Source organism: Pan paniscus, chromosome 16 (genome assembly GCF_029289425.2).
Source record: "Pan paniscus chromosome 16, NHGRI_mPanPan1-v2.0_pri, whole genome shotgun sequence".
NCBI lineage: Eukaryota > Metazoa > Chordata > Mammalia > Primates > Hominidae > Pan > Pan paniscus.
In genome coordinates, this window is record NC_073265.2 from 30,610,588 (window position 1) to 30,622,746 (window position 12,159).

A 12,159-nucleotide genomic window follows, 5' to 3' on the forward strand; every position below is an offset into this window, starting at 1 on the left:
TCAGTGACACAGTAATGGCTCACTGCAGCCTTGACTTCCCAGGATGAAGCGATCTTCCTGCCTTGGCCTCCCAAAGTACTGGGATTATAGGTGTGAACCATCTCACCCAGCCTGCCCATGTTTTAATCAGATTTTTTTTTTCCTGTTCCTCCAATGTAGTTTTTCAAACTTAAAAATGGCTTTAAGTTTAGAATTCTATTTATTGAATTAGCTTGGAATATGAAGTACCTGTAATTGGTGGTTCTGATTTCATTTAAGAACACCATGGTCCAGGTGCGGTGGCTCACACCTGTAATCCCAGCACTTTGGGAGCCCGAGTTGGGTGGATCACCTGAGGTCAGGAGTTCAAGACCAGCCATGACCAACATGGTGAAACCTTGTCTGTACTAAAAATAGAAAATTATCTGGGCATGGTGGTGTGCACCTGTAATCCCAGCTACTTGGGAGGCTGAGGCAAGAGAATCACATGAACCCAGGAGGTGGAGGTTTCAGTGAGCCAAGATCATACCATTGCACTCCAGCCTGGGCAACAAGAGCGAAACATTGTCTAAAAAAAAAGAACACCATGGTCAGAGGTTTGGCCCTTGCTTCACTGCAATGTACAGGTGGGTCTGGACTTCACACCATAAGATACCATTAATTGAATGAAGGCTCATTGTTATTTTATGAACCATTAAGACAAATTAGACCGGGCATGGTGGCTCACACCTGTAATCCTAGCACTTTGGGAGGCCGAGGCGGGCAGATCACGAGGTCAGGAGTTCAAGACCAGCCTGGCCAACATAGTGAAACCCCGTCTCTGCTAAAAATACAAAACAATTAGCCAGGCATGGTGGCAGTCGCCTGTAATTCCAGCTACTTAGGAGGCTGAGGCAAGAAGAATTGCTTGAACCTGGGAGCCAGAGGTTGCAGTGAGCCGAGATCACGCCACTGCACTCCAGCCTGGGTAACAGTGCGAGACTCCATCTCCAAAAAAAGAAGAAAGAAAGAAAGAAAAATCAGCCAGGCGCGGTGGCTCACGCCTGTAATCCCAGCACTTTGGGAGGCCGAGACGGGCGGATCACGAGGTCAGGAGATCGAGACCATCCTGGCTAACACAGTGAAACCCCGTCTCTACTAAAAATACAAAAAAAATAGCCGGGTGCAGTGGCGGGCGCCTATAGTCCCAGCTACTTGGGAGGCTGAGGCAGGAGAATGGTGTGAACCCAGGAGGCGGAGCTTGCAGTTAGCTGAGATCGCACCACTGCCCTCCAGCCTGGGCGACAGAGAGAGACTCCGTCTCAAAAAAAAAAAAAAGAAAGAAAAATCACTAGTGGCTGGGCAAAGTGGCTCACGCCTATAATCCCAGCACTTGGTGAGGCCAAATGGGTGAATGGTTGAAGCCCAGGAGTTTGAGAGCAGCCTGGCCAACATGGCAAAACCCCATCTCTACTAAAAATATAAAAATTAGCTGGGCGCGGTGGCTCATGCCTGTAATCCCAGCACTTTGAGAGACTGAGGCAGGCGGATCACCTGAGATCAGGAGTTTGAGACCAGCCTGACCAACATGGTGAAACCCCATCTCTACTAAAAATACAAAATTAGCCGGGCATGGTGGCGCATGCCTGTAATCATAGCTACTGGGGAGGCTGAGGCAGTAGAATCGCTTGAACCTGGGAGGCAGAGGTTGCAGTGAGCCAACATCGCACCATTGCACTCCAGCCTGGGCGACCGAGCAAAACTCCATCTCAAAAAAAAAAAAAAAATTAGCCAGGTGCAGTGGCACATACCCATAGTCCCAGCCACTCAGGAGGCTGAGGCAGGAGGATGGCTTGAGCCTAGGAGGCAGAGGTTATAGCAAGCTGAGATCACACCACTGCACGCCAGCCTGGGTAATAGAGCCAGAACCTGTCTCAAGAAAAAACACTACCAATTAACTATTGACATCTTATGAATTGTAAAAACACATTCCAATTTCAGAGATGTTAAAATGTAGAAAAAATACTATCAGTCAATCAATCAAATACATTTGTGGCAATTTGCCATATGTAAAGAATGGTAAAGAATGGGCTTCTCTACCACACAAATGAATGACATTCTTTTAGGAACATACAAGACCTGTTCTCACCACTCACCTAGCATAGCAGTCTTCTGCTACCTGTGACTTCGCCTCACCTGGAGGAGGAGGAGGAGGAGGAAGAGGAGCTTTTGGCTTGCCTCTTGGACTATAATGAGGCCTCCACACCTATTCCTCCATCACCATCATTGTCCAAGGCAGGGAGAGCAGAAAAGACAAGAACATATTTTACAAATAATGTTAGTTGATATGTGATTTAATTTAGCATTAGCCTTTTAGGAATATGTCTCTTCTGCAAAAGAGGTTCGTTCCTATGACAATTATTAATTGAGGCCCTTTTCACTGCTTGCTGATAGTCAAGTGGTTTTATTTATAAGCTAGACACAAGTTACTCTTGCCACAGTACTCATGTCTTGTACTCTGCTGTCCTATTTAGGTTTTCAGCTGCTACTAAAGATAATGAGCATAAGCGTTCACTGACCAAGACTCCAGCCAGAAAGTCTGCACATGTGACGGTGTCTGGGGGCACCCCAAAAGGCGAGGCTGTGCTTGGGACACACAAATTAAAGACCATCACGGGGAATTCTGCTGCTGGTAAAAAAAAAAAAACAAACAAAAGAAATCTGTTTCATTTTTAAGCCATGTAACTTCCCAAAATGATTAGGTGTATCTGTTTTTTTTTGTTTGTTTGTTTTTTTCTGAGATGGAGTTTCGCTTTTGTCACCCAGGCTAGAGTGCAATGGCGGGATCTCGGCTCACTGCAACCTCTGCCTCCCGGGTTCAAGCAATTCTCCTGCCTCAGCCTCCTGAGTAGCTGGGACTACAGACACATGCCACCATGCCCGGCTAATTTTATATTTTTAATAGAGACAGTTTCACCATGTTGGTCAGGCTGGTCTCAAACTCCTGACCTCAGGTGATCCGCCCGCCTCGGCCTACCAAAGTGCTGGGATTACAAGCGTGAGCCACTGCACCCGGCCTGTATCTGTTTCCTTAAACCCTTTCCATTTCTATAATCAAAAGCAAAAATTTTACCATAGTGTATTTTTAATTGTGTACTAGTGGGGGAAATGCCAGAGACATAAGCAAAAACCAGATATCTGCCTGAGAGCTCCATCTAATCCTAAAATGGTGACCCTCCAGGAAGGGCACTGTGCCCCTTGTGGGACTCAGGGATTCGGAGGATGAGCACAGTATTCGTTGCAGCCTCGGAAAGGTCCTGGAGGACTCTGACACTAACAGGATCCCAGACCACAGACTTCATGTTTCAAGATTCAACCATGTTGACTCGTTTTCACAGTATTTTTCAGTGGTGTGGGTATATGTCAGTTTATCTATTTTACTATTCACGAACATGTGGGTGGTTCCAGCTTCCATTATTATATATGATGTTGCTATGAATACTCTTAAACATGTCTCCTGTACATGTGCAAGAGTTTCCCTAGACCTAGGAGCAGGACAGCTGGATTGGAAAATATGCAGACATTTACTGTCCTGAATGAATTGTACCAATCTGTGCTTCCAGTGGCAGTGTATGGCAGCCCCTTGTTCTACTCCCTGTCAGCATTTGATACTGATACAGTGGGATAGCTTGAACACAGGGTTTTGTGCTTTTTTTAACTAAATGGTCTTAGATCCTGATTGCTGTTTCACAGATGTAGGCAAGGGTTCACATTTGGCAATGACCTGTGGCTTCCCCCTATGAAAAGAAAGGATTGGCCGGACGCAGTGGCTCTTGCCTGTAATCCCAGCACTTTGGGAGGCCGAGGTGGGTGGATCACTTGAGGTCAGAATTTCAAGACCAGCCTGGCCAACATGGTGAAACCCCCACTCTACTAAAAATACAAAAATTAGCCGGGCATGGTGGCATGCACCTATCATCCCAGCTACTCAAGAGGCTGAGGTAGGAGAATCGCTTGAACCAGGAAGCAGAGGTTGCAGTGAGCCGAGATTGTGCCACTGCACTCCAGCCAGCCTGGGCAACACAGTGAAACCCTGTCTCAAAAAAAAAAAGAGATTGGGAGAGAAAGGATTAACTGATGGCCAACTGTAGCAAAAAGGCTAACTAAACTACACCATCCTTAGGCTGGGCATGGTGGCATGGAGACCAACCTGGCCAACATGGCAAAACCTCGTCTCTACTAAAAATACGAAAATTAGCCGGGCGTGGTGGCACGCGCCTGTAATCCCAGCTACTCGCTTGAGAATCACTTGAACCCAGGAGGCAGAGGTTGCACTGAGCTGAGATCACATCACTGTACTCCAGCCTGGGAGACAGAGCAAGACTCCGTCTCAAAAAAATAAAACAAAACTACACCATCCTGGATATTTTTAACTTCGTGGTACAAAAATTCATATTCTTTTTTTTTTTTTTTTTTTTTTTTTTGAGACGGAGTCTCACTCTATCACCCAGGCTGGAGTGCAGTGGCACCATCTTGGCTCACTGCAACCTCCGCCTCCTGGGTTCACGCCATTCTCCTGCCTCAGCCTCCCGAGTAGCTGGGACTACAAGTGCCCGCCACCACGCCCGGCTAATTTTTGTATTTTTGGTAGAGACAGGGTGTCACCGTATTGGCCAGGTTGGTCTTGAACTCCTGACCTCGTGATCCGCTCACCTCGGCCTGCCAAAGTGCTGGGATTACAGGCATGAGCCACCACGCCCAGCCAAAAATTAATATTCTGAAGTGATAAGAGCCCTTATTAATAATATTCCTGACTTTAAACAATCCTCCTGCCTCAGCCTCCCAAAGTGCTGAGATTACAGGTGTGAGCCATATCTGTTATCAGGGAAATAAGCTGAAAAGTTACCGTCATTTCCTTCAACAGAATTCTAAACTCCCAGCTGATCCTAGGATCCCAGCACTTTGGGAGGCTAAGGCAGGTGGATCATGAGTTCAGGAGATTGAGACCATCCTGGCTAACACACTGAAACCCCGTCTCTACTAAAAATACAAAAACAAAATATTCAGAACATTTACAAAGCTGCTTAGCAAAGGAAATTAATCTCAATGGTTAGCTTTCCTCAATTATTGTTTTCTTCCCTTTTCTCCATTTTAACCCTTATTTCAGACTCTCATCTATTTCAGACTATTCATGTAGATTGTCTTAGTCCTTTGCGGCTGCTATTATATAACAAAGCACCAAAGACTGTATCTTATAAACAGCAGTAATTTCTTTCTCATAGTTCTGGAGGCTGGATGAGAGCAGATCAGGGCACTAGCATGATTCTGGTGAGGGCTGTTTTCCAGGTAGCAGACTACCAACTTCTTGTTGTATGCTCATGTGGCAGAAAGAGAGCTAGAGAAAATTCTATGGGGTCCCTATATAAGGCCCTGAATCCCATTCATGACCTATTTACCTCCCAAAGGCCCTACTTCCTTACACCAGTCATATTGACAGTTAGGATTTCAATATGAATTTGGGATCGCAGGAGATACAAACATTCAAGCTATAACTTTTTTCTTTTTTTGAGACACAGTCTCACTGTCGCCAGGCTGGAGTGCTGTGGTGCAATCTCGGCTCGCTGCAACCTCCAACTCCCTGGTTCAAGGGATTCTCCTGCCTCAGCTTCCTGAGTAGCTGGGATTTTGGGCACACACTGCCACGCCTGGCTAATTTTTGTATTTTAGTAGACACAGAGTATCACTATGTTGGCCAGGATGGTCTCACTCTCTTGACCTCATGATCCACCTGCCTCGGCCTCCCAAAGTGCTGGGATTACAGTCGTGAGCCACTGCGCCCAGCTTCTTTTTTTTCTTTGTTTGTTTCTTTTGTTTTTTTTGAGATGGAGTCCCACCCTGTTGCCCAGGCTGGAGTGCAATGGCGCAATCTTGGCTCACTGCAAGCTCCACCTCCCGGGTTCAAGTGATTCTCCTACCTCAGCCTCCCGAGTAGCTGGGATTACAGGCACGTGCCACCACACCTAGCTAATTTTTTTTTCCCCCTGTGAGATGGAGTCTTGCTCTGTCGCCAGACTGGAGTGCAGTGGCACGATGTTGGCTCACTGCAACCTCTGCTTCCCGGATTTAAGCAATTCCCCTGCCTCAGCCTACTCGGCATGGGACTACAGGCATGCACCACCACGCCCAGCTAATTTTTTTTTTTTTTTTTTTTAAACCAAGTTTCGCTCTTGTTGCCCAAGCTGGAGTGCAATGGCGCAATCTCAGCTCACCACAACCTCCGCCTTCCGGGTTCAAGCAATTCTCCTGCCTCAGCCTCCCGAGTAGCTGGGATTACAGGCATGTGCCACCACCCTGGCTAATTTTGTATTTTTAGTAGAGATGGGGTTTCTCCATGTTGGTCAGGCTGGTCTTGAACTCCTGACCTCAGGTGATCCACCCGACTCGGCCTCTCAAAGTGCTGAGATTACAGGCGTGAGCCACCACACCTCCAGATAATTTTTTGTATTTTAGTGGAGACAGGGTTTCACCATGTTGGTCAGGATGGTCTTGATCTCCTGACCTTGTGATCCGCCCACCTCGGCCTCCCAAAGTGCTGGGATTACAGGCGCGGGCCACCATGCCCAGCCTATAACGTGTATTTTTAAGATTGAGAAGTAACACTTTGATAAACACTTTACCAGGTCTTTGTTTCTAATTAAGCTCTTGGGTTTTTTCGGTGTGTTTTTAGTTATTACCCCATTCAAGTTGACAACTGAGGCAACGCAGACTCCAGTCTCCAATAAGAAACCAGTGTTTGATCTTAAAGCAAGTTTGTCTCGTCCCCTCAACTATGAACCACACAAAGGTATGTGGGAGTGTTTTGAGCTACAGGGCCTGTAAAATACTTAAGATTGGTGGGACACAGTGGCTCACACCTACTAAACATACAAAAATTAGCCAGGCATGGTGGCAGGCACCTGTAATCCCAGATACTTAGGATGCTGAGACAGGAGAATCACTTGAACCTGTTAGGTGGAGGTTGCAGTGAGCCGAGACCGTGCCATTGCACTCCAGCCTGGGCAACAAGAGCGAAACTCCATCTAAAAAATAAAAATAAAAAATAAAAACTTAAGAATAAACAAATTCTGCGGCCGGGCGCAGTGGCTCTTGCCTGTAATCCCAGCACTTTTGGGAGGCTGAGGTGGGCAGATCACTTGAGGTCAGGAGTTCGAGATCAGCCTGGCCAACATGGTGAAACCCCGTCTCTTCTGAAAAAAAATAAGAAAATTAGCCTGGCGTGGTGGCGGCGCCTGTAATCCCAGCTACTTGGGAGGCTGAGGCAGGACAATCGCTTGAATCTAGGAGGCAGAGGTTGCAGTGAGCCGAGATTGCACCACTACACTCCAGCCTGGGCGACATAGTGAGACCATGCCTCAAAAACAGGCTGGGCGCGGTGGCTCACACCTGTAATCCCAGCACTTTGGGAGGCCAAGGCAGGCGGATCATGAGTTCAGGAGATCGAGACCATCCTGGCTAACACATTGAAACCCCGTCTCTACCAAAAATACAAAAACAAAATTAGCTGGGCATGGTGGCGGGCGCCTGTAGTCTCAACTACTCGGGAGGCTGAGGTGGGAGAATGGTGTGAACCCAGGAGGTGGAGCTTGCAGTGAGCCGAGACCACACCACTGCACTCCAGCCTGGGCGACAGAACGAGACTCTGTCTAAAAAATTTAAAAAATAATAATAATTAAATTTAAATTAAAAAAAAAAAAGCAACACATAAACTTCAAGAAATTTGGTCCCAGTTCTTTTTGTAAAATTGCAAATTGGTTGGACACAGTGGCTCATGCCTGTAATCCCAGCACTTTGGGAGGCCAAGGCAGGCAGATTGCTTGAGAACAGGAGCTCAAGACCAGCATGGGCAACATGATGAAACCCCGTCTCTACTAAAAAATACAAAAATTACCTGGGCATGGTGGCATGTGCATGTAGTCCCAGCTACTCATGAGTCTAAATTGGGAGGATCACTTGAGCCCAGGAGGCGGAGGTTGCTGTGAGCTGAGATCAGATCACACCACTGCACTCCAAACTGAGCGACAGAGTGAGATTCTGTCTCAAAGAAAAAAAAAGTATAAATGTTGATAGCAGGTAACCCCACAGATGAAGAGAATGAAGTTGGGAATATAAATCAAACAATCTTTTTAAAATTCTTTGTCTCTGTCCTAAACTAGGAAAGCTAAAACCATGGGGGCAATCTAAAGAAAATAATTATCTAAATCAACATGTCAACAGAATTAACTTCTACAAGAAAACTTACAAACAACCCCATCTCCAGACAAAGTAAGTACATAATTATCCAGCTTTATAATTATTTTAATTTCAAAAGCAGCACCTCTGAGGGATAGGGGCTCAGTAATAGTGGTGTTTTAAGAGGAGGTTAGAAGTGGTATTATGGCCGTGTGCGGTGGCTCACGCCTGTAATCCCAGCACTTTGGGAGGCCGAGGTGGGCGGAACATGAGGTCAGGAGATCGAAACCATCCTGGCTAACACGGTGAAACCCCGTCTCTACTAAAAATACAAAAAATTAGCTGGGCATGGTGACAGGCGCCTGTAGTTCCAGCTACTCGGGAGGCTGAGGCAGGAGAATGGCGTGAACCGAGGAGGCAGAGCTTGCAGTGAGCCGAGATCGCGCCACTGCACTCTAGCCTGCGTGACAGAGCCAGGTGCCGTCTCAAAAAAAAAAAAAGTGGTATCATGGGCCAGGCACGGTGGCTCACGCCTGTAATCCCAGCACTTTGGGAGGCCGAGGGGGGGCAGATCACGAGGTCAGATCGAGACCATCCTGGCTAACGCATTGAAACCCCATCTCTACTAAAAATACAAAAAATTAGCCGGGCGTGGTGGCGGGCGCCTGTAGTCCCAGCTACTCGGGAGACTGAGGCAGGAACCTGGTAGTCAGAGCTTACAGTGAGCCGAGATCACGCCACTGCACTCCAGCCTGGGCGACAGAGTGAGACTCCGTCTCAAAAAAAAAAAAAAAGTGGTATCATGTATAGAACTTTCTGAGTACATCTGCCTAGGTTCCAGTGTAATGGACTCCAAATCAGCAGATTTGGGGTGAGGCCCAAGCACCTGCATTGTTTCCAAGGCTCTGCAGGTGATTCAGAAGAAGACCCAGATTCAGAGCACTGCTCTTGCATGACTCATCTGCCTAAACACAGGGCATGTGGGTATCTCTCCAGATACCAATGCCCAACAGCCCAGGGCACCTACATATCCAGATAGACATAAATTCCTCACTCCTAAGGAAACCAGGCTTACAAGGCATCAAGGCCCTATAAAGAGGAAAAACCCAGGACGGTCCTTAGAGGCTTCCTTCAGCATGAAAACCAAGTTAAAGCCAGAGCTCATCCTGGGTTGCAGCAAGTCCCTGCTTGGACCCTCGTGACACAGGGTTACCTGTCAGTTGACTCATGGCTATACACGACTGCCACCAAGGCCTTTGCTCACCGTTATTAAGTTGGCCAGGCAAGGTGGCTCACGCCTGTAATCCCAGTACTCTGGGAGGCCAAGGCGGGTGGATCACGATGTCAGGAGTTGAAGACATGGAGAAACCCCATCTCTACTAAAAATACAAAATTAGCCGGGCGTGGTGGCACATACCTGTAATCCCAGCTACTCGGGAGGCTGAGGCAGCAGAATCACTTGAACCCGGGAGGCGGAGGTTGTGGCGAGCTGAAATTGCACCACTGCACTACAGCCTGGGCAACAAGAGCAAAACTCCGTCTCAAAAAAAAAAAAAAAGAAAAAAGAAATCAAAGTCAAAGGTCAAGCTCAAAATCACATAGTTTAGTGAAAGGAATAGAACTAGAACCAGGATCTACTGAGTTAGCCATTATGCTCTACTTTCAGAGGATTAGACAAACCAAAAAAAAAAGAAAAAGCCCAAGATTATATTAACTTATCTTGGTTTTTTTTTTTTTTTTTGAGATGGAGTCTCGCTCTGATGCCCAGGCTAGAGTGTGGTGGTGCGATCTTGGCTCACTGCAACCTCTGCCTCCCAGGTTCAAGTGATACTCCTGCCTCAGCCTCCCGAGTAGCTGGGATTACAGGTTCCCACCCCCGCGTGCAGCTAATGTTTGTATTTTTAGTAGAGACGGGGTTTCACCATCTTGGCCAAGCTGGTCTCAAACTGCTGATCTCAGGTGATCCACCCACCTTGGCCTCCCAAAGTGCTGGGATTACAGGCGTGAGCTACCGCACCTGGTCAACTTTGATTTCTAGGTGTAGACATTTCTCATTTAAAACAATTTTTTTTTTTTTTTCTTAGAGACAGGGTCTTACTTTTTGTCACCCAGCCTGGAGTACAATGGCATGATCATAGCTTACTTTGGCCTTGAACTCCTGGGCACAAGGGATCCTCCCACCTTGGCCTCCCAAAATGCTGGGATTATAGGTGTGAGCCACTGCATCTGGCCTAAAGCAAACTGTAAAATAACAAGAGTTGGATTCAATCACCAAGGTGTCTCCTGACTCCAATTCCATGCATGATTTTATTATTTATTTTTGTTTGTTTGTTTTGAGACAGAGTCTCATTCTGTCGCCCAGTCTGGAGTGCAGTGGCGTGATCTCGGCTCACTGCAACCTCTGCCTCCCTGGTTCAAGGGATTCTCCTGCCTCAGCCTCCCCAGTAGCTGTGATTATAGGCATGCACCACCACACCTGGCTACCTTTTTTGTATTTTTAGTAGAGACGGGGTTTCACCATTTTGGCCAGGCTGGTCTCGAACTCCTGACCTCAAGTGATCCGCCTGCCTTGGCCTCCTAACGTGCTGGGATTTCAGGCATGAGCCATCGTGCCCGGCCTCCATGCATGATTTTAGAGTGCTGAGTTAACAAAAGGTAAATACCAGTTTCTAACCCTTTAACACAACAATGACGAACAGGTGTTAGAAACACTAGGCAGAGCACAGTGCCCTCTAAGAGTCTGTTTTACACAAGTATGCTGGATGTCATTGCTTGGAAGTTTGGGTGTTAGTCCAACAATAGTTGCTTTAAAGTATCTGTTTTGGAGCCTCCCTAGAGCTTAACATGTGACCTATCCCTCTCAGGGAAGAGCAACGGAAGAAACGCGAGCAAGAACGAAAGGAGAAGAAAGCAAAGGTTTTGGGAATGCGAAGGGGCCTCATTTTGGCTGAAGATTAATAATTTTTTAACATCTTGTAAATATTCCTGTATTCTCAACTTTTTTCCTTTTGTAAATTTTTTTTTTTTTTTTTTTTTTTTTGCTGTCATCCCCACTTTAGTCACGAGATATTTTTCTGCTAACTGTTCATAGTCTGTGTAGTGTCCATGGGTTCTTCATGTGCTATGATCTCTGAAAAGACGTTATCACCTTAAAGCACAAATTCTTTGGGATGGTTTTTACTTAAGTCCATTAACAATTCAGGTTTCTAATGAGACCCATCCTAAAATTCTGTTTCTAGATTTTTAATGTCAAGTTCCCAAGTTCCCCCTGCTGGTTCTAATATTAACAGAACTGCAGTCTTCTGCTAGCCAATAGCATTTACCTGATGGCAGCTAGTTATGCAAGCTTCAGGAGAATTTGAACAATAACAAGAATAGGGTAAGCTGGGATAGAAAGGCCACCTCTCCATTCTCTATAGAATATAGTAACCTTTATGAAATGGGGCCATATAGTTTGGTTATGACATCAATATTTTACCTAGGTGAAATTGTTTAGGCTTATGTACCTTCGTTCAAATATCCTCATGTAATTGCCATCTGTCACTCACTATATTCACAAAAATAAAACTCTACAACTCATTCTAACATTGCTTACTTAAAAGCTACATAGCCCTATCGAAATGCGAGGATTAATGCTTTAATGCTTTTAGAGACAGGGTCTCACTGTGTTGCCCAGGCTGGTCTCAAACTCCACCAAATGTACTTCTTATTCATTTTATGGAAAAGACTAGGCTTTGCTTAGTATCATGTCCATGTTTCCTTCACCTCAGTGGAGCTTCTGAGTTTTATACTGCTCAAGATCGTCATAAATAAATTTTTTTCTCATTGTCATAGATTCATTCTTTGTAAACATAAGTCTTCCAAGATTTAGGTGAGCAGCTAGGCTTAACAAGTTTATACATACCCTTGGTATGCCCTTTCCTGACCACTGCTTCCATTCAAAAAAGAAACGGCAGTATGCTTCCTTTATAT

General features: G+C 46.0%; 1 protein-coding gene across 6 annotated transcripts in view; it reads left to right on the forward strand.

Moving 5' to 3' along the window:
• Positions 1-12,022, forward strand: part of NUSAP1 (nucleolar and spindle associated protein 1) — a 48,702-nt gene extending 36,680 nt beyond the window's left edge. For all 6 annotated transcript variants that reach the window (XM_034938556.3, XM_034938557.3, XM_034938558.3 and 3 more), the window contains exons 8-11: positions 2,493-2,650; positions 6,686-6,802; positions 8,172-8,280; positions 11,052-12,022. In XM_034938556.3, the coding sequence (XP_034794447.1) occupies positions 2,493-2,650; positions 6,686-6,802; positions 8,172-8,280; positions 11,052-11,145 (478 nt within the window). In that variant the 3' untranslated portion in view covers positions 11,146-12,022. The remainder of the gene's footprint in view (positions 1-2,492; positions 2,651-6,685; positions 6,803-8,171; positions 8,281-11,051) is intronic.
• Positions 12,023-12,159: the final 137 nt, after the last annotated feature.